The sequence below is a fragment of the Microcaecilia unicolor genome, chromosome 13 (assembly GCF_901765095.1).
Source record: "Microcaecilia unicolor chromosome 13, aMicUni1.1, whole genome shotgun sequence".
Classification (NCBI taxonomy): Eukaryota; Metazoa; Chordata; class Amphibia; order Gymnophiona; family Siphonopidae; genus Microcaecilia; species Microcaecilia unicolor.
The window spans coordinates 51,912,474-51,935,815 of NC_044043.1; the positions used below are offsets into that span (position 1 = coordinate 51,912,474).

Consider the following 23,342-nt stretch of genomic DNA (forward strand, 5'->3'; position numbering starts at 1 on the left):
TCATATTTGTTATTAAATTTCATACTTGGAGTAAATTCAGCTATTTCTTGATTCTATTGTATAATGATAATTTACATATAGATGCGGCACTTTGCATAAACACTCCTAATTTTTATAAAGATTTTACATAATGAAAAAGGCGTTCATAAAACTGCATGACCATATATACTGTATGCCAGAAGAACTCATATGTACTTTCACACATGCCACACAGAGACACTCCTGGGGGCATAGTTTGAGCAGAGCAGAGATGGATTTGTAAAGTACCAACAAATTTGATAAAATATGTTGGTACATGCATGGAGTAGACAAAAACATTTACAACAGGCTTAAGAGCTGCAAGAAAACCAGGTTTTCAGGATATTCCTAATGACTATTCATGAGAGATAATTACATACAATGGATGTAGCGGACAATCAAATCTTTCACATGCATATTAGGGATATCCTGAAAACGTGGCCTGTTTGCAGCCCTTGAGGACTGAACTTGGACATAATCTGCATATGAGAATCTGTGTGCTATTGAAGCTGGGTCTGGGTGTTTATATTATACAGGCACATAGATGCATAAGTTGCTTTTATAAAATAAGCATAAACTAGATGCCTTTTTGTTATTTTGACAGAAGCACTATCATAATAATAGTGCCCAGAATAATTAAAGTTGTTGTGCATTTTATTTACTTTCAAAAATGAACTGAGTTTTCCAGGAACTGAACCCAAAAACCACTGATTGGCCTTTAGACAAAGGGCGGGCACCCTCAGTCCCCAAGGAATGCAACCCAATGAATATGTATGAGATCTACTTGAAAGCTCTGTCTCCATTGTATGCAAATTAATCTCATGCATATTCATTGGGGAAATCCTGAAAACCCAACTGGGTTGCAGCCCTTGAGGACTGAGGTTACACACCCCTAGCTCCTTCTAGCTGCAGGTTATTCTTTGGGCCTGTGACATCACAGCTGAAATACTCCACTGCCATTTATTTTTAAAGGCATCAACTCATACCACAACCATGTGTACTGTGGAAGGCAACAACATAACTGTGCAAGCAAACAAAAAGGGTTTTCACTCCTACCCTGGTCAAGGTGTCTCAACAGGGAGATACGCTCAAAAATAAAGAGGCGTGAAGGCAGGATAATAGTAACACACACATACAGCTATTTTAATGGGCTTATCCCGACAGGACAACACAAACACAATGTTTGTTCACATTAGCTGAATTACATATTAAAGCGTTGCAACCATCTTCCACAATGTACACAATTAATATCTGAGTTGACCTTAAGTTCTCCATTTTTTTTTTTTAGCATACTTCGGGGCCTGTCACAGGACTCCCATGCCTTGTCATGAGACCTAGACAAGAGTTATAAACCTAAGAAATGGTTATTGCAATATTTTGTCTGCATGCCAGGAAGTTTTATCCATTAACAAGTATTGCTGTGCTGACTTCTTACTGTAGGAAGTGTTTATGTCATGCAGTTGAAGTGAGGGATGGAAAGGCACAGCTGTCAACACCTGAGTGTTGAAATGGTACAGAATGGCTTTCCTGTTTAAAACGGAATCTCTCACTGCACATTTAAAACTGACACAAAAAAATCACAGGTCCAGTTCAGAAATGTCAAAATCTGATGAGCTGATTTAGTTCAATTTACAAGGCTCTGCTTTGCTGCCCTATTTACTAACAGAACAGCATCTCAGCTGTTTAGCATGTGAAAAAAATGCTGGAGATGAAACTTCTTCAGCAGGTAAGAGATGGTGAAATATTTTCAAAAAAAAACACCACACTTTGAACTGGTATATAACATGTCCAGGCCTGGTCATTCTGAATGTTAATGGGGTCAATGTGGTCCAGTCAATGGGGAATCAGTTTTCATTTGGTTCAGAGTTCAGACATTAGGATTAAGAAATAGCTGAGACCTTACAACTAAAAACAAAAACACATTTTTAAACACCCTCTTCACTTTCAAATTTCCATTCATTAATCTTGATTACAAACATTAAAATGCTACTGTTCAAAAGCTGCTTGACACGTTTTGCTCCACTGATGAACACAGATTCCAGGAAAATGGGAAGCCAGGCCCCTGACCTTCAATCCCACCACTCAAAAAGTTTTCTAAGCAATCCCCATTGCCAGTTGTGATGAGCCATACATTCCCAAGGATTATCTTCTTCCATAAAATGAATGTCCTGGTGTGAAAAATAGAACACCCCAGATTCTGGAACATTATCTTACGATTCTTTATGCCTCCTTCATCACCATGGACTCGGGTGGGTGCGTTGTTTACCTTTAGAGAAAAAAAAGAAGAGGTAGGAAAGAACGTTTTGGGAGAGAATAAATCAGCATTTGAGCTGATGTTTTCTCTGTCACAGCCATCCTACAGTTCACAATACAAAAGCAACCTTCTGCTCCACTCCCCATTCCCAAACAAATCTAGTTGAAAAGTGCATACATATAGTGTGACATTTGCAAACTCATTCATGGCCATTCAGAGATTGGGTGTGATACAGGGTTACCTACTGGATCCAGATGCACCAACTGGGTTGATCCAGTTCTGGGTTCACCCCATTGCATATAAGGGCTTATAGAGGGGCATTTTCGAAAGGGACGTCCATGTTTCAATTTGGACGTCCTTGCAAAACGTCCCGATCCAGGGGCGGGGAAACCCATATTTTCAAAACAAGAATACTGTCAGGGACGTCCAAATCCTTAAATTTGGTCGTCCTTAAAGATGGACATCCCTAGACATGGACATTTCTGATTTTCGGCGATTTTCAAAACCAAGGGCGTCCATCTCAGAAACAACCAAATGCAAGCCATTTGGTCGTGGGAGGAGCCAGCATTTGTAGTGCACTGGTCCCCCTGACATACTAGGATATCAACCAGGCATCCTAGGGGGCACTGCAGTGGACTTCATAAAACGCTCCCAGGAACATAGTTCCTTATCTTGTGTGCTCAGCCCCCCAAAAACCACTACCATAGCCCTTACGGTTGAAGGGGGCACCTAGGATGTGGGAACAGTGGGTTTGTGGAGGGCTCGCTGTTTCCTCCACAAACGTAACAGGTGGAGGGGGGATGGGGCTGGGTCCGCCTGTCTGATGTGCACTCACCCACTAAAACTGCTCCAGGGACCTGCATACTGCTGTCATGGACCCGAGTATGACATCTGAGGTTGGCATAAAATATTTTTACAGATGTTTTTTGAGGGTGGGAGGGGGCTAGTGACCACTGAGGGAGAAATGGGAGGTCATCCCAGATTCTCTCTGGTGGTCATCTGGTCATTTTGGGCACCTTTTTGTGTCTTAGTCGTAATAAAAACAGGGCCGGGTGAAAACGCCCACGTGTTCGTCAGGGACGTCCTTCTTTTTTTTTTTATTATGGGTCAAGGACGTCCAAGTGTTAGGCATGCCCATGTCTTCACCTTCGCTATGCCTCCGACACGCCCCCATGAACTTTGGCTGTCCCTGCGACAGAGTGCCGTTGGGGACATCCAAATCGGCTTTCGATTATACCTATTTGGACATTTCTGTGAGAAGGATGTCCATCTTCCGATTTATGTCGAAAGATGGGCGTCCTTCTCTTTCAAAAATGAGTCCAAAAGCCTTGTTTTTTTCTTAGGGAATGCAAAAGATATGGTAAACTGTGTCTCCTTAGGGTGGCGGCAGCCGCATGAGAGGTGTGTGTGTAAGAGTGTGTGTGTGCGCACTATGCATATATGTATGTGCCAATCAGTACAGACTGACAGATGGATGGAGCCTCCCTTAGGCTGATTTTTTTTGGGGTGACATGCACCTAAAAAAGAAAGCAGAGACTAAGTGTTTAATATTTGATAGTCAAACTCTACCTACCTTTCTTAAAGGACAGGAAGTGGGAGAGAGTGCAACACCTGGCAAAGAAAATGAATGGAGAAAGAAAATGGAAGAAAGACAGCAAGTAAGCATATGAAAAGAGGAAGTTGAGAAGGAGAAGGGAAGAGGAGATGTGCTCTTAAAGCACTCTTCCGAATATAGACACCTGTAATCAAGATTGATTTTACCTATGTATTTTATTGATGGTTAAAATAACTTTTACACTCTAGAATTTCATTCTTTTCTATTTCCTTCCTATGTGAACACAAGTGTGTGTGTGTGTGGGGGGGGGGGGGAATTAAAGAACAAGAACCTACATAAGTACATAAGTACGTAAGCACCGCCATACTGGGAAAAGACCAAGGGTCCATCAAGCCCAGCATCCTGTCTGACAGTCTACCTCAACGATACAGCTGCAGAAATGCACAGGAGTACCCTCCTACTAAGTAGTGGTATGGCGTGCTCACACCATACTCAAAAAGAAGGCCCATGAGTGATCCCCTTCCCCCCTCCCCCCAGACCTCAGGTGGCAGCCTGCCTCTATTGATAACACTGGGAGGGTCGACAGGGAGGGGTCAAGAAAAAGTGGATACAGGGTGGGAGGCAGAAAGATATAGAAAAAAGAGGTGCAGACAGGGTAGGAGAGGAGAAAGGTTGCAGGAGCTGGTTCTGAGGAAAGAGAAATCTGAAATGGTGGCCACCCCTGACCTAAGGTGGTCAACAGCACTGCACTGGTACTAAATGCCATTGTAGTGGGTTCTTGATCTCATACATGCCCTAGTTGATCTTGCCAGGTTAGCAGTACTAGAGGAGGCAGGGGCTGTAAATCCAGTCATATCAGTGGCTACAGCTGAGTGTCAAGATGGAATGAGAAGCAAGACAAGTGACCATGCAGGCAAACTGTGTTGATGGTATAAGTGGCAGGGGAAAATGACCACAACTGCAGCAAAAGGGAGACACAGAAGCAGTGCAGGATGACCACCACAGTGGCTCCTTCAAAATTTGGAACAAAGACCCAGGATGAATAGCAGCAAGTGTAATATTGGTTTAAAGCAGCAACACTCGCATTTATGGGGAACAGGCTAAACAAAGGAACCAGCTCTCTAGATACTTGAACACCCCTAATGAGAAAACCACTTCACTGTGTTCAGGGAGGGATAATTTGTGTTGAGTTATCAAGCTCTATGGCATAGGCTGTATAAACCACAGTATATCATGTCTCCACTGCCCTGCACCACTATGGTCACTTCGAAACATAGGCACTGCAGCACAAGCGAGTGACAACATAGTAGTTCAAAGTTTAAATCAGCCTCAACAAATTTATAGTGAATCTAGGAGCCTGCCTAAAAATTTAGGAGCGGGTAGCTAAAACCTCTTTCATTCTACACTTATTGTTGACCACAGAAGTTTGAGATCAGCAGCAGATCCTTTAGAAACTAATGTACTAAAGGTTATTGTTCCATTTCATGTCTGCAAGCCATGAAAGTTTAGTCTCTTTCAAACCTCCTCCTGAAGTCTTCACCCTCTCCCATTAATCCCCTCCTCCAGATTGTCTCTCTCTTTAATTAGCCCAGTCCCAACCTTTACCCAATCTCTCTCATACACTACTATTACTACTACTTATCATTTCTATAGCGCTACTAGATGTATGCAGTGCTGTACACTTACCTCCCCCCCCCCCAAAGTTTTTACCCAGTCTCTCTCTAATTAGCTCTAATTAACCCTATCACAAACTTCACCCAGTCTTTCTCCCATTATCTTCCCCAGCCTTCATCTAGCCTCTCACTACCCCCCCCCAAGCCTTTACCTAGTTTCTCTTTTTCCCATGACCCCCTCCCCCCCCAGCCAGAGGTCAGCATCCCCTTTCTTACCCTTCACTCCCTACAGTCCGCAAACCTCCCCCTTCCCCAGGCCTCCCTTCTTCCTGCCAGTGCCACAGACTTGTCTTCCAGAGTGGAAGCAGGAAAAGGATTCAGCACTGACGGGTGGGGACATGAAGTACAAACCTCCACCCAATTGCCACTGAATCCCACTCCCCTCAGAGGGGGTGGTGCAGGACACGACAGGACATGACAGCCCTTGAGCAGACCTATGCTTCAGGGCCCCCTGCCAGCGCTGAATCCTTTTGCTTCTTCAACTGGCAAAGGGAGAGTGGTAGTGGCAGCGGAGGCAGGAGGAGGAATGGAAAAGGAGAAGATGAGATGCTGAACTTTTGTTCCGCTGCTGCCACCCTAGTTGAACACAGAGTTGTCCAGTGGCAGGGCCAGTCCTGCTAACAAGTACCATATTGCCTTGTCTTGGTCTTATTTCTGAGTCTTCTTTTCCACTTGTTGGCAAATACTTTATTTTTTTTTTATATCTGGTTAGAAAGAAAAAGTGTTTGTATCTTGTTATAGTCATTGTTCCCACTTCTAAAATCACTCTCTGGTAACTTTGCTCTTCAGAAGCTTATACAATGCTCCCGTGTCTGATGCAGAGGGTTTTGACAACTCCCGAGAGAAGCTTTCACAGACTTCACTCGTTTTCTCTCAGGAAAGTAATAAAAATCACAGAGGAAAAGGGCAACCAACTTTAATTATTCTGACTGCAGCATGAATTATTGAAAACAATTTCCAGGGGTAGCAGTGCTGGTGAAGGGCAGCAACCTCCTCTCTCTCTAAAAAGACAGATAAATATTGCCCAGGACAGGCTTTAGTTTATTTTTTACCAGTTTAATCCTTCTGCTCTTTGCAGAATCATATCCCCAGTGGGGATGGGTGACACTGTGCTAACCCTGAGGCTGATGCAAAGGAATTAGATATCTTTGGCAAACTTTCAGCTTCGCGTGCCCCCCTCTATTATCTGTCAGTTTCCTGGAATCCTCCTTTGAGATTTTGATAATTAAACTTGACAATCATGACAATACCAGCATCGCCCTTCTCAGAATGGTCCTGTAAAAAAGAATAACTGGACAACATACTTTTCTATGTTTATTTTGATATTTAGCCCATTCTCCCAATTGCACTTCATCATGTGGGCTTAAAAGAAGAACATACAGAAACTTTAAGCATAACAATATAAAAAGCAAGATCAATAAATACTATTACTGCTACTTATTTCTTTAGCACAACTAGAAGAGACGGTTTACAATCTATCTGGGACAAATAAGGGATTAGCAGTTTCATTTATTATGACAATGATTAAAACATGGGTATTGGATAGGTGAATAAGGGGTTAAGAGTTAACAGTAGCCTCAAAAAGGTGGGTTGTCAGCTTGGATTTGAATAGAACCAGAGCTAGAGTATGACCCGGCCAATATTCAGCGCTATTTAAAAGGCCAGGAACGGCTCCTGGCCGGTTATATAGCACATAGCCGGCTAAGCACTAATATTCAGTGCGAAATAGCCAGTTATGTCCGCTGAATATTAGTGCTTGGCGCATAGGTGGTAGATTCTATATATGGCACCTAACAAATCGGTGCTGAAATCAGTGCCAAGCATATTCTATAATTAGTGCCGATTATAGATTACGCTTTTAGTTGCTATCTCAGCGCCTAAAACTATGTGCATCCATTTACACCAACAAAAACGTGCTGTAAATCCCAGTGCACAGATTTTTTTTTTAATTTTTTATTTATTCCATTATATAATTTTACATTCATATCATATAAATGCTCAGAATTAGAAAATAATCAATAAGGAACTAACAAAAACAATTCCCAATTGGGATTAAAGGAAATTAAATTTTTATATTTGACCACAATTTTGGGGAGCAAGATCTGGAAAAAAAAAGAGAAAGAAGAATAAAAAATGAAAAAAAGAGAGGAGAACACAAAATCAACCCGCTAGCAGTATACATAGCGTTATCTGTGTTAGATTTCAGGTTGGAACTACATCCTTTTCCTTTAACATTATAAACTCTGACAATTTCTTTGGGTCTAAGAAAAGGTAATTAACATTATTAATAGATATAAGACACCTACATGGAAACTTTAAAACGTAGGTGCCCCCTAGTGCGAGCACTCTAGGTTTTAACATCATAATTTTTTTCGTCTTTTCTGCGTGTCCTTATTTAGATCTGGAAAAATTTGTATCTTTTCACCCAAGAACGTGTCATTCAAATGTTTAAAATATAATCTGAAAATGTTATTGCGATCGGATTCAAATGCAAATGAAACTAATAAGGTAGATCGATGAGTAACAACTTCCAGTAAACTTTCCAAGAGATCAGTTATATTGAGTCCAGGTTGAAGTTCCAAGCCTCTGGATTTAATTCCATGTATACTATGGGCTCGAGTAATAGGAGGAGTAGCTTCTATTGGAATTAGCAAGATTTCTCTAAGATATTTTTTCACCATATCAGTTGGAGAGAATACTGGAATTTGAGGAAAGTTTAAGAATCTTAAGTTATTCTTTCTGGCTTGGTTATCAAGATATTCTAGTTTTTTCACTAGAATATCCCTGTCTCTGATAATTGTTCCTGTTTGACTCTGTAAATCCTTAATCTCTCCACTTGACAGTGCAATCTTTCCTTCATTTTCATGTACTCTTGCTGTTGTTGAATCCTGTCTTTGTTTTAATGAAGAAACTTCTTCGGCAAAAGTCTTTATAGCTTGGGAAAAGGTGGAGTTCAATCCCTGAATTGCCTCCCACAGATTGTCCATTGTGACTATAGCCGGTTTTGTCAGAGCTCCAGCCCGCAAAGAAACAAACCCTATGTTAGTGGCAGGAATCGGATCACTCACCGTTCCACCTCCCAACATCGATGTTACAGGAGTTGAGGCATCGGCAGGCCCTCCTCCGGCTGCAATCAAGCTCAGCTCCTCAGACACAGTTTGTTGCAGCAGTTCTGCCATCCTCGGTTTGCTTCCGGGTTGCGGTGGAATGGCCAGCAGGGGTGGGCTCAATGACGCCGCTTCAACGCTGTAATCCGAGTAAACCTCGGATCCAACCAACGCGGGTGTTTGTTGTTCCTGCCTCCGAACTCCACAATCTTCCAGCGTCTGCTGGCGGAAAGCGGGACCCTCAGGGGTGGAGGAGACTGGTCGCCCGATTTTCCCCTTCCTCTTGCCCATATTCTCTAGGGGCAGGAGGAATCTCACTCGTCGGCGTTTGCTGGAGTAGGGAGCTCAGGAGCGCACATCCTCTCCCGACGCCATCTTGCTCCCCCCCTTTCCCCAGTGCATAGATTTATGCGCACTGGAACATATTCTATAACTGTGCGCTTACATTTTGCGAACATCCATTTCCCCGCCCCCTTTTGCCTGCACACTGTAGAAGTTCGGTGCACTTTGTTACAGAATATGCTTGTGAGATGTGTGTGTAAATTCTAATCAGTGCCAATTAGTGCTCATTATTGCTTGCTAAGTGCTGTTACCAGCGCTCATTAGCTTATTAAACTCGTTGCTACGCACACTGTTATAGAATCGGTGCGGATCTCTAGGCTCGCTATATAGAATCCAGGGAATCATGGCTAACTGGCTATACTGTACGATATAACTAGCTAGCTAAAAAGATTCAGGGTCCTTTTACACAATCATACCTAAACCTCCACTACCCAAGCAGCAAGGGACTCAAGTACAAATCCACCTATGCATCCAGCTTTTCCTTCTTAAGCGCACAAATATGGAACGCATTGCCAAAAGAAGTAAAAACTACGTTCGACCATCTAAACTTCCGGAAAGCACTAAAGATGGAACTGTTCAGAAGAGCATACCCCACCAACCCAACATAAAAAACCTGGACAACAGCAGCACAACTTAACCAAAGACCGCAATGAACATTACTTGTACCTCATTCCACCACATTATCACTTTGTATTCATTCATACCATGTGTTTGTTTAGACCGGAATCAGCTAACGCCGCTAACGGTAATATGTAAGCCACATTGAGCCTGCAAATGGGTGGGAAAATGTGGGATACAAAAGCAACAAATAAAGGGCTGGCGCACGGTAACAGGCTTACCATGTGCCAGTCCGGAACTACCACTGGACTACCACAGGAGCCTGGTGGTGGTTCCCATTTCTGGAGCTACAAAAATATTTTCTATTTTTGTAGAGCCGTTCTTACCCAGTGGTAACTGCCCAGTTACCATTGGGTTAGCGTGAGAGCTACCACCACCGCCTCAATGGGTGACGGCAAGTGCTCCCTGCGAAATGGCCACGCAGCAAGTGGTTCACATACCTGCTGCGGTAAAAGGGAGCCTCAGCGTGCGTCAAAAACACAAGTTGACGCTAGCGCAGGCCTCATTTTACACAGCCTAAAGGACCCCTTAGTGCTTTGCTGGCTAAGTTTAGCGGCAAAATTAGACTGCATAAATAGCAGCCCTATCTTTGGCCACTATAAACTTAACCTGTGAATGGGAATATTAATGTGGCCAGTAATGTTTAAGCCAGCCACAAAAAAACCCCAGATATTCAATACTGGTCACCAGAAATGGCAATGCTGGATGGCAGGGGGGTGGGGGAGCAAGGAAAGAGTTAGTGAAAGACTTGGGAATAAAAGAAGACTGGGTGGGTCAAGGTAAGGGAAAGAGATGGAAAGCTGTAGGTAGACACAGTAACAAAAGGGAAATACTGGATAAGAATACATGAAATCTGAGAGGCAGAAAAAAATGGACGAAAGCTGAAAGGATGATGGACCTGGATGTAGTGGAGGAGGTAAAGAAGATAAATGGACAGGAGACGTTTGGAAAGAGAATTAAAGAAGACAGAAAGCAGTAACTGGGGTCAACACGATTAGAAAAATTAAGTGGCCAGAACAAAGGTAGAAAAACCATTTTTATTTTTAACTTTGGATGAAGTAATAATGTGGTAGCTGTCCACTTTAAAAGTTAATAAATAAAAAGAAAAACATGGAAAATAAGATGATACCTTGTTATTGGACTAAATATATTTTTGACTAATTTTCTAGCTTTAGGAGGCCAAAGCCTCCTTCCTCAGGTAGGGACAGTAATAATTGTTATGGTAAACTATCCTGACCTAGGAAAAGAGGTTTTGGCCTTCGAAAGCCAGAAAACTAGTCAAATATATATTTAGTCCAATAAAAATGTATCATCTTATTTTCCATTGTAAGCCCATATAATAAATATAAAACCGTTTTGGTTGTATCACAGGAAGGCAGTATATCAAATGCACAACCCTTTATTCTTCACATGTGTAAGTTACAGAATACTATAAATTATGCACATATCTTAGGCTCTATGGCTGACATAAGCTTGCATCTTAGGGCATATGCGCATATATACCCAGTTGCGCTAGTATGGTTGGGAGGTGCAGGCAGATGAGGGTTTTTTTTTCAGCCTGCCCAGTCTGTGCTCCCAAATATAGATTTTGTGAACTCATTTGGAGTTGTGATCCACAGTTTGGGATGCCTTGAATTACACGTTCGGCATGGTGTTAAACGTGTAGGTGCTTTTTAAATGTCGGGTTGTTCCTTTTTGTGTGTGTGCAAAGGGCCCAGAAACATATTTCTTCTCAAGGAAATACATTCAGTTATCTATAGAAATTCCTTACCAGAAGTTATTTTAAGCACCTATACTTATAAGGTTAGTTGAGCTATGACGACCGATGAAGCATATCATTCATCTCTAATTTACACCTCTGTTGATGGTGTTATATATACTGGAAAACTACAAATGTCCACCCCCAAAATACTGCTGTTCAGATCATCTTCAAAATATCCATTTTTCTCTTTATTTGGTTATCAATAGAAATCAAACAAAATAAAACATGGAAAAGAAAATAAGATGATACCTTTTTTATTGGACATAACTTAATACATTTATGTCCAATAAAAAAGGTATCATCTTATTTTCTTTTCCATGTTTTATTTTGTTTGATTTCTATTGATAACCTTAACAGTGGACTAACACGGCTACCACACTCCTCTCTTTATTTGGTAACCCCGACTGCCAAGTATCAGATTAACGCAAAGAATGCCTGCCATTGTTCAGAAACAAAACTTGTAGGTTTGCTTATCAGGTCAATTTGAAAGAGTCTTCAAAGAAGAGACACAATTGTTTCATTCCAAGGCTTATACATATTTTTCTCAAATGAAAAGACATGAAAACATCCTTAGGGTTTCTCGGTGCGGCAAATGAGAGAAAGCCCATTCAGTTCGTACGGGCTTCCTCTCATTTGCCACGCAGGAATCGCTAGCGTGGCTTTGTAAAAGAAGCCCTTAGCAAGGGAAATTTAAACCTAGTATAAGAGCATTTTCAGGCCCCTATAAAGGCAAGTGTTAAGTGGCAGAAATCACATCTACATTACAAGTTTGGACATTTATTTATACCTGTCCTAAAGCAGGTGTAAAGGGGGAGATTTTATACATGGCACCTAAAAAAAAATTGGCGCTGAAATCAGTGCCGACTAAGCGTATTCTATAATCAGTGCCTAGATTTAGGCGCCGATTATAGAATATGCTTAGTTGATATTTTAGCACCTTCATTTACCCCAACAAAAATGTGGTGTAAATCCCACCACGTTGATTTAGGTGCACTGGGCCTATTCTATAACTATGTGCGTAAATTTCATAATGCCCATGAAATGCCTATTTTCCCGCCCATAACCATGCCCCTTGTTGCCTGCGAACCTTAGAAGTTCGGTGCACATCGTTACAGAATACTCTTAGCGACTTGTGCGCCTAAATTCTAATCAGTGCCCATTACTGCTCATTACTGCATGTTAACTGCTGTTATCAGCACTCATTAGCTTCTTAAGTTTCGCGCATTGTTAAAGAATCGATCTCTAGGCGCATTATATAGAATCCAGGGGAAAACGTCTGCACCTATAATTTTTATGTATGTGTATAAATTAGCATATTTTATAATTTGTCCCCCGAATTCTATATATGGCACTCAAAAATGCACGTGCACAATTTAATTGAAGAATAACAAACCAAGTAACACTGATAATTGAGTGTTAATCATTATCGGCACTAATTGGCAACAATTAGAACTTACAGGCGCATCTTGCTAGGTGTATTCTAAAAAGGCACGTGCATAAATTCTAGTGTGTGGATCTGAAAGGGGGTGTGGCCATAGAAGGGAAATGGGCGGGTCACAGGCATAAATTGTGCTAAAACACAGACTATCCAAGAGGTTTCACAAATTATCTCACCACTGTATATCCTGTTGGAACTTAACTAGTCCAGTGTGTCGGCCTCTGGCAAAGGAAACTCAGCAGCTAGCTACATGCTACACCCCAGTCAGCACCTGCACTCTGTAGGTGACAAAATCAAGGTCTTGTACCTCATATATATATATATATATATATATATATATATATATCCTTTGGGTGGCTCAACCAGATCCTCCAGCACTTTGGACTGAGCTCTGTCACAATGATGCAAGCTCTCAGTTATAGACTCTCTAATGCCAAATCCTTTGTAAAGACATATCCTGTACTGCCTAAGGCTGAATGTCAACAATGGGAACAAGTGAGAAGAAGGACAATGATGTCTGGCAAGGAGGAGGAAAGAGAAAGAAAAGAAAAAAAATATATATATATATATAAATGTAGCTAAAGATTGAGTAACTATTGAATGGTGGTGGCCATGAACATACATCACCCGTATCTATATTAGGCTACTGTATGCAAAATCAGGTTCTGTTATTACAGGGCATAACTCATCTTGTTCCCCTCAGTTCATGGTTTTATCTCTTATATGGACCAAGCATTGCATTCTACAGTCTGCCAACTAGGCAGCAATTACTAAATCTGCATGGGAAGTGCACCACCACGTGACCTGCTTAATTGGTCATAATGGAATATGGCAGTTCCTAAGCAATAATTTCACACAGGCATTTAATAAGTTGAACTAAATTAGTAAACCAACAGGAATGTGGACACCAGTGGAGGCTTGTCCACATTACAGAACCAGCACAGCAGAAGTCTGCTCAGAGAGGTCCCGTACTGGAAAGATGGACATTGCCAGCTGTGCTGAAGATTAGACAAGGCTACATAGAGCTCGCCTGCCAAGCTTGGCATTAACTAGTGTGATTACAGTAAACAATGAAAGATAAAGACCAAAATGATCCATGTAGTCTGCTCTGTAGAGATTAATCCAATTTAGAAAGATGCACATATAAAATCCAATCTGCTCTGCGTAAGCTTTTCTTAACTTCAGCGCTGCTTACAGTGTGTCTTCTTCCAGTATTGGGGGCCTCTCTGAGCAGACACCAACTGAAGCGGTTTTGCAACGGAGTAACTAGATTCCTGTTTAGTGGCTCAGAAACGGTTGTAATACATTGGGACCAATGATACTGGTCATCTCTTGCTGCATTGTGCATGTAAACTCAACTTCAATCCCTTTTTCAGAGGTGCAAATGTAAACCTCACCTCTTTCTTCCTCAACCCCAAAAACTATCAGAGCACAGTAGCATGAAACCAAAAAAGGATGGTATATATCCACGGCCTCCTCTATACAGCACAACACCCAGAAAGAAGAAAAAAATGAGATGCATACTGTGACTTACCAGGTGCATTTTGGCTTTTATCACTGTCATCATCATTCACAGAGAGATTTCCTTGGCTGTTTTCTGTAGCAGTCAGAGATCCCCCATGCTCATTCTCAAGACTGGTTTGACTCTCCAACAGGACATTTGAATGGTAACTTCCCAGAGGTTTCTTAGCACCGTGAATTGGTGTCATGATTGTTTCATTGCTGGAAGCTGTGCAATATACAGACCAGATATTCTCTCAATGAAAAGAAAGAATATTCGATTTCTGTTGAATTCTGGGCCATCTTTAACGCATCAGAAGGCTACAGCTAACTACTTATACACTTGTACATGAACTACTATGCAAAGTAACATGCTAGTGAACAATACATATATACATTTATTTTTCAAAATGCATCAGAGGAGGAAATGAAGGATCTTTTTAAAAGCCTATAAAAGGAAATAGTATAACTGATGTTGAAATTTAATCAACATAGCAGCATCCAGGACTACAAAAACTGCCCACATATTTAATACCCAAAGGATAAACATGCCTTAGTTTAAATATATCATCCAGAAAAACCAAAGTGCACTCAGCAACACCAGAGTACTCCTCTTGCTATATAGTGAAGCCCTGGTTCACTATCATTACTTCTTCCATATAGTTCAATCAACCAATAGAACAAAACTATTGACCCTGAGAGAGTGCAGCATTCCCTGGAGATCTCTCACTGAAGGGCTGAGCAGTGACTATTATTCCCACCTTCTGATGCCTCCTGGGATTTCAGCCTAGCATGATAGGGTTGTAAGATTTTATTACATATATTTAACAGAAAAGGTGCCATATTTCAAGAAATTTATTGTACAAGTTGCTTTGTTTCCTGCCTTGGGGGCTGGTTCACCAAAAATCTTTTTGACGATTTTTTGACATGGCTGAGGGCTTTCGGACTTCTCTTTCAGGTCTTCACAAAAGAGTTTCCCTTGAAGAGTTGATTACAGCTAATGGGAGGGGCTGTGCTGAAGGCGTGTGACGTCAAGGATTTATAAGCCACACGCCATATTGACTGTCTAACGGTACAAACGAGAGGAACCAGCAATGAGTGTGAGGCGTTGTTTTGAGAAAAAAAGGGGGGAGGTTATGTTCTAAGAACTGTGTGGTGTAATGAGTATGCTCTCTTACAGATATCAGTCGATGGGCACCACGGACCCTGATGCAGGAACCAAAACCTTGGCCGAAGTTTGGCCGTGGACAGTGAAAAGAGACTGAGCAGCTGGAGAGATAAGTGTTCTTTCAATCACTAGCATAAAGCTGATTTAAGCGTTATTTGAGAGAACCGTTTAAAACAAAGAAAAATAGGAGTTTTTTTTAACCAGTGATGAATGAATGGGGATCCCTAAGGTTGAATAATTGATCAACAAAGGAGTACCCCATCATTGCTTGAGGCTTTTCCTCCTTCAGAAGAGACAAAACCACTATAGATCGTATTAGATAGAGATCAATCTTATTTGATCACCAAACTACCTACCAGATTCCTTCCTGTGTTTCTTCCCATGGGTCTTTGATGCCACTGATGAGGACTTGCCTTCCTGACTAGAAGAACTGAATTCTGAGTCGCTCTCACTGTCACTAGAAGCCACTGGAAGGAAGAAAAGAGATTCTGTGTTATTCATGCAAACCCTTGCATGCTAGGCTCTTAATATACTAGTGGAACATTCTTTAGGGGTGCCATACACATGAACTGTTGTAAAATAAAACCAGGGTGAGTGATGAGAATGGAGTTATGAGTATCTTTTGAATGTTATGGTCCTCACTAGACAAACTAGAGCCAAAGGCACCTCTGTTCAAAAAGAAAGATTCAAAAGTAATTCCCCTTCCCCCTCCCCCCAAAAAACATTGAGAGTCTCTTCTGTATTAAGAAGGGATCACTAGAGATGTTTGGTGTTGGTATTTTAAATATTCCTTAATTATTCTCCTCCTGCAGAGCATCTCTATCCCTACCAGCGACATAACTAGGACTGAGTGGACCCTGGGCAGAAAAGTTACAATGAACCCCCAATAACACCATCTCTCCCAAAGTAGTGAACATGGGAGGTTGGGGGGAATGGAGAAAAGGAAACTCTTTCAGAGCTCAAGTAAACAAATCTACAAAAACAAACAAACACATTTCACACAAATAGAATACCTGACAAAGTAAGAGAAATTGAGGCTCAAATTCTGAAGGCAAACATATTACAATTTATAATTTCAGAAAAAAGACATTTACCCACCTTTGTTGTCTGAGCATTGCTTTGGTCCCAGGGCCAGATGCACTAAACTTAATGAGCCAGCAACATGGTTTTTAAACTGATTCTAGCCAGTTTAGCATGCAAGTAGTAAACCGGGACATGCACAAAAGGGTTCTCTGTGCCATTTTCCTGTCACGGTAGCAGCTAACGAAAACGGAATGCAAATGAGCTAATTACTATTATAATGTGAATGCGATGCGATGCAATACCATTTCCTATCCCATGCACAAAAGCAGTCCCTACCTTTACCGTGGAAATTTTAACGGGATGTGTGAACCTGCAGGTTCTTCATTATCGCAAGTAGGAGAAGGGGAGAAACAAGGCAGAGAAGAGGGAGCACAAAAAATATATATACCAGCTTAAACGAAGCTTCTTTGCGTGTATGAAAGCCGTGCCATACGCTTCTTTTTCAAATTACATTTTACTGGCAAGAAATTGGGGGGGGGGGGGGGGGGCAGAACCGAAATGTAAAGCATAAAAGTAATGGTGATTTACCAAAAATGCAAGGAAGACAAGGGTCCATCAAAGAAATAGCTGTGGGAAACGGGCTTGGTTCCACCCCCAGCTGTTCCTGCTTTTTTCTTCTATTGGCCGGCTGACATCCTAGAACACCCATCTCCCTGAAGATGGACTCTCATTGGCTGGCTGCTGTCCCAACTCCTCCTCCCTGCAGGGCTTTCCTGATGACATCACTTTAGAGCTGTGAACTGATTGGATCCAAACTTCCTGGTGTCCCCATCCACAGAGAGGGGCTAAACCAATTGGACAACATCATCCTGGGATGTCCTGTCCACTCATTACTGGAGGGGGACACCAGGAAGTTCGGATCCAATCAGTTCACAGCTCTAAAGTGATGTCATCAGGAAAACCCTGCAGGGAGGAGGAGTTGGGACAGCATCCAGCCAATGAGAGTCCATCTTCAGGGAGATGGGCGTTCTAGGATGTCATCCTGCCAATAGAAGGAAGCAGCAGGAACAGCTGGGGGTGGAACCAAGCCCTGATGCTGCTGATTCCTCACAGAACAGCAGAAAGCAGCAGAGAGGTTTTTCTCACTTTTTCCCATCAGCTGGAAGCAGGGAGCTGCAATACAGGTATGCCCATCCAAAAAAAGCGCTTTTTTGTTTGCCAAAAAAAAAAAAAAAGGGTAAATCTACTGCTATCATACACGCAGCTTGACTGCATGTATGAGAGCCGTCTGTAGCATGCACAGAGCAGCCACACATAGCGATTGACTGTTGTGCACATGCTCAAATCACCGACTTGCTTCCCCCATATCACGTGCAAATGAGCTGGGTCGCAAAAGCAACGAGCAGCTCATTTGCATGCGATTTTCTTTGTGAATCCCTCTGTGTTTCTAAATCGGTAAACTTTTACCGATTTGGAAACACAGACGGATCCTTAACGGGACCTTTGTGCATCTGGCTGCCAGTGTCTCTTTTCTGTTTTGTTTGTTTGTTGTTTTTTTTTAAACTCTTTTTTCAGGGACACCTGTCCAACATTGCCTCTCTGTGTCCCTGTCCCTATGCTCTCCCCATGCTCATCTGGGTCTGGGTGCCAGAGGAGAAAGATGCTGGCCCTGTGGTGGGGAATGGGAGGCAGAGGTGACAGGAAAGGGAAAGAGAAATGCTGGTCCCAGGGTAGAGGGTACAGGACGAAAGGAAGAGAGAGGTGAGAAGCTGGATGGACATGGGAAGGAACAGGGACACAAAGAAGAGATGAGCATGGGGAGAACACAGGGACAGGGACACTGAGAGGCAATGTTGGATGGGAGTCCCTGGAAAGAGAAATAACAAAAAAAAAAAAAAAGCAAACAGAAAAGAGGCACTGGGAACAAAGCAATGCTCAGACAACAAAGGTGGGTAATTGTCTTTTTTCTGAATTTATTAATTATAATATTTTTGCCTTCAGAATTTGAGCCTCAATTTCTCTTACTTTGTCAGGTATTCTATATAAGTGTGAAATGTGTTTTGTTTTTTGCAGATTTGTTTACTTGAGCTCTGAAAAGGTTTCCTTTTCTCCATTCCCCCCCCCCCCCCCCCCCATGTTCACTATTTTGGGAGAGATGGTGTTATAGGGGGTTCACTGTAACTTTTCTGCCCAGGGTCCACTCAGTCCTAGTTATGTCACTGGTAGGGATAGAGATGCTCTGCAAAGGACACCTCTGCCCCCTACTCCCCACCATAGAGCCAGCATTTTTCCCCTCTGGCACCCAGACCCTCCCTCCTCCATGGTATGGCATCTCTCTCTCCCCCTTTCTATTAGTCCAGCATCTATCCCCCCTGTCCCCACCTCTTTTTGGTCTGGGACTCTCTCTCTTTTTTTCCTTGCCCCTCAGGTCCAGTATTTCTTTTCCTCCCCCCCCCCCCCCCTCTTCATGCAGGTCCTACATCTCTGCTGCTCCTCCCATCCTGTGCAGGTCTGGCATCTCCTTCTGTTCTCCTTTCCCCACCCCCAGCAGCCCTCCAAAATCTCAGTGAGCAACCGGCAGAGGCAGCAATGTGATGTCACTTCCTGAGGCAGCTGGAAAAGGAAAACCTTGGCGGGGCCAGACACAGGCAGCTTGTTCACATCACTGCCTCTGTTGGTCACTTGTTGGGATTCTGGAGGACTGCTGGGGATCGGGGTGAGAACAGAAGGAGATGCCAGACTCATGAGGGGAGGGGGAGGAGGAAGTGAGAGAGTGGTATCAGACACCGTAGGTGGTTGGCTAAGGAAGGCAGACAGTGGGGCGGAGGGCAGAGGACAGCAGGCAGCCCCTACCACTGAATGGCCCTGGGCATTTCGCCAGGTTCTCTCAATGGTATCTACGCCCCTGGTCCCAACTCCTTGCCATCTGTATTATCCTGTACTGCCTCCACTGTTTTTCAGTGTAAACTCTATAAGGAGAGTCTTCCAATAATGCTCTTTGATCGATACTTGGTGTGTCTGTAAGACAAGTACTTAGCTTAATTCTTCTCCCCTGTGACTACAAGAACCACTTCTGTTTAAGAACCAGCCCTGGCCAGGCTGAGAAGATTAACTGGGAAATTGAACCTCCAATTCCCTTATCAGTGCAGTTATAACCAATGGCCTTAGTATGTTCTGTAAAATCCCTGCTTGGGATTGGTGGGGGGAGGGGAGGACATTTTGCTAGCTACTGTCTGTATGAACAGTCTCCATGCCTAAGTAAGAGAGGAAAATAAACCAGCACTTAGGAAAAGAAGAAAAGGATTAAAGGTTACAACTTGAATGCTAATAAGCATCAAATGACTAATTAAGGCATTAAATGACTAATTAAAGTCTTAAGTCTGGCTTCGGGCAACTCTTCATAGCTTCAAAATTGGGTTTAATTTTAAAGAACTGAAAAGAATCTAGGATTAATAGTTAACGTTTCTGCTTTTGCTTCAGAAAATGTTACAGGCATAAAGACTGCAGTTCTTTTTTTTTCTTGCACTGGGTCTTAATAAGCATGACGAGTGAAACTAAATTCATTGAAAGGCAGGTGTTCAAACGTAGCTCAGATAAATTTACATGCACAATTTATAAGTTCACAATCTAAGCTAGCAGGAAACAGCAGGAGAAGTTTTAGATGGGGAAGGGTGAAAAAAAAAGAGTTGAGGGTTTGTGAAAATATAGTAATAATAATAATAATTAATAGAGTGCTCAGGGCTCCAAATCCTTTAATCTGCTCATGGATAGCACCTGTTCTGCAACTAAATGCAAATTTCACTAAAATAAACAGTATGAAATGAATTATTCCCCTCCCCCCCCAACTTGTCTCTTTTCCCGGAAGCAGTCATTTCTCCCCTAACTTGGATCTTCCATAATTGTGTTACTTTGTGCAAAGACAAAGCTGAGACACCATTAATACATTATCTACCACTTAGGACTAAGCAGATAGAGCAGCTTTGAAATGAAAACATGGGAAAAGCAAACAGTGTGTCATCACTGCATAGTTCAGAATAAGGTATAACAAAACAGGGAAGTTAGAGCATCATAAGAGGTTGCAATAAGAGTAAAAGTAGCCCAGATGCCTTTAAGTAAAGAGCAGGCAGAGTTGGAATATTCCAAAGTATCCCTGTCAACTACTAGGGAAGTTTGTACATAAAAACAACAAACTTTGAAACGTCTATATACAAACGCTAGAAGCCTAAAAAAATAAGATGGGAGAGAGAATTTTTGTACTGAACGAAGACGTATACATAATTGGCATCTAAAAGTCCTGAGAGGAGGAGGATAACCAATGGCAGACTGTGATGGTAGGGTATAAATTATATCACAACAACTGGGCAGATCAAATTGGCACTATTCCCCAAATTCTATATAGTGCAACTAGAATTGTGCATGCAAATCTGGGAGTATTTTGACTTGCATGTGCAACTTAATTGGTTAACAAGCCAATCAGCGCTGATAATTGGATGTTAACAAGCAATTATTGGTACTAATTGGCGCTAATTAGAATTTACACACACTACTTGCTACGTGTATTCTATAACATACTCCACATAAATTCTATGTGGCTATGGGAGGAGCATGGGCAGATTGTGGGCATTCCTAAAATTTACATGCAGTGTTATAGAATAACCAGCTCTCCCCCAGATTCTATATATGGCACCTAGATTCTGCATGGAAATACGTGTGTATCTTAATTGGCAGAAGGTAATTAGAATTTTTAACAGCACTTAAGCAATAATGAGCACTAATTGGCAATAATTACAATTTATGCACGGAAATCGCTAAGCGTATTCTATAAAGAACTGCGCCTAAATTGCAAAGTGCACAGTTCAAAATAAATGCATGTAGCTTAAAAGGGTGGTGTTTATGGGCATTTTGTGGTCGGTTCAAAATTTCCACGTGTAATTACAGAATACGCTTAGTTCTGTGCGGATATTTTAGGCGCCATATGCAGAATCTGCGCCTATGCGCCTAAAGTTAGGCATGGGCATTTACACCAGGTTTTCATTGGCATAATTTGTTGCTGCTATATTCCAGCTGTGCAGATTGGGCTTAGGCATATTCTGTAAACCATGACTAACTTGAGGCACAATTTATAGAATACGCCTAAGCGTGTTTTCGATCAGCGCCAATTTTTTATTATTATTATTATTTATTGCATTTGTACCCCACATTTTCCCACCTCTTTGCAGGCTCAATGTGGCTTACAATCCATCGTAGATAGTGGAAATAAGAAGAGAATAGACATTTGGTGTTACAGAAGGATTTTGGGTTACATGGTAGTAGAATACATGATAGTAATATGACAGAAGGCATTATTAACCATTTCTGGATATATGTGTGGAGTTTTACATGTGTTGGATCTTTGTGGTATATCTTGTCAAAGAGATGGGTCTTCAGTAGTTTGCGGAAGTTGGTCAGTTTATAGATCACTTTTAGGTTGCGTGGCAACGCGTTCCAGAATTGCATACTCATATAGGAAAAGGTTGATGCGTGCATTAATTTGTATTTTAGACCTTTACAGCTGGGGAAATGAAGATTAAGGAATGTGCGAGATGATTTTTTAGCATTCCTGGGTGGTAGGTCTATCAGGTCTGACATGTAGGCTGGGGCATCGCCATGGATGATTTTGTGAACTAGGGTACATACTTTGAACGCAATGCGTTCTTCGAGTGGGAGCCAGTCTAACTTCTCTCGTAGGGGTTTTGCACTTTCGTATCTTGATTTTCCAAATATGAGTCTGGCTGCCGAGTTCTGGGCTGTTTGGAGTTTAAGTATTTGCTCTTTGCAGCCAGCGTAGAGTGAGTTGCAGTAGTCTAGATGACTGAGTACTAATGATTGTACCAGATTACGGAAGACGGTCCTTGGGAAGAAAGGTCTTACTCTTTTTAATTTCCACATTGAGTGGAACATCTGTTTGGTTGTGTTTTTCGCGTGATTCTCAAATGTTAGGTGCCGATCAATGGTAACTCCAAGAATTTTTAGGGTTTCCGAAATTGGTAGATTTAGTTTAGGTGTGTTGGTGAGCTGCCATAAATTGAATTAGGTCCTATAAGTTAAAGATTCATAGAGTTAAAAGGGATAAAGATTCTATAGGGAACAACATGTACTGGACAATCTTTAAGAATAGGGAGAAAAAGAAAAGAGTGGGGGAAGATAGGCTCTTTGCAATCAATAGGGGAGACGTATATTTGAAAAAAGTATAACATTTCTTACAACAGGTTGACTCAACACAGCCGTGTTTCGGCGCCATAGCGCCTTCTCCAGGAGTCTACAAAACCAAATATAAAACATAAATAAATATAACTATAAATTGTGAACAATAATAATCGTAAGAGAATATTATAGATAAATTAACATAAAAGACATCTATAAAAGCATAGATTATAATTGAGAAAAAACATCAAATAAAGTTGTAAATACAAAAATGCATGAAATGTTTTCACAAAAGGAAATGCAAATTAGCAAAATTAAAAACATGGATAAAACCAAATAAGATGTGGTGTTATTTCATTTTTACCCCCCTTTTTAATTTTTCACTATTTTATTTATGTTTTTTCTCGATTATAATCTATGCGTTTATAGATGTCTTTTATGTTAATTTATCTATAATATTCTCTTACAATTATTGTTGTTCACAATTTATAGTTATATTTATGTTTTATATTTGGTTTTGTAGACTCCTGAAGAAGGCGCTATGGCGCCGAAACACGGCTGTGTTGAGTCAACCTGTTATAATAAATATTATACCTTTTTCAAATATACGTCTCCCCTATTGATTGGAAAGAGCCTATCTTCCCCCCCACTCTTTTCTTTTTCTCCCTATATTGTTTTGTGGGGATTATGTGCACCTCCAC

The 23,342-nt window shown here is 41.6% G+C and overlaps 1 protein-coding gene across 6 annotated transcripts in view; it reads right to left on the bottom strand.

Moving 5' to 3' along the window:
• Nucleotides 1-1,134: 1,134 nt before the first annotated feature.
• The window catches only part of RPH3AL (rabphilin 3A like (without C2 domains)), a 214,025-nt gene continuing 191,817 nt past the window's right edge, over nucleotides 1,135-23,342 (bottom strand). For all 6 annotated transcript variants that reach the window (XM_030222366.1, XM_030222368.1, XM_030222365.1 and 3 more), the window contains 3 exons: nucleotides 15,792-15,902; nucleotides 14,302-14,496; nucleotides 1,135-2,284 (listed from right to left, as the gene is read on the bottom strand). In XM_030222366.1, the coding sequence (XP_030078226.1) occupies nucleotides 2,253-2,284; nucleotides 14,302-14,496; nucleotides 15,792-15,902 (338 nt within the window). In that variant the 3' untranslated portion in view covers nucleotides 1,135-2,252. The remainder of the gene's footprint in view (nucleotides 2,285-14,301; nucleotides 14,497-15,791; nucleotides 15,903-23,342) is intronic.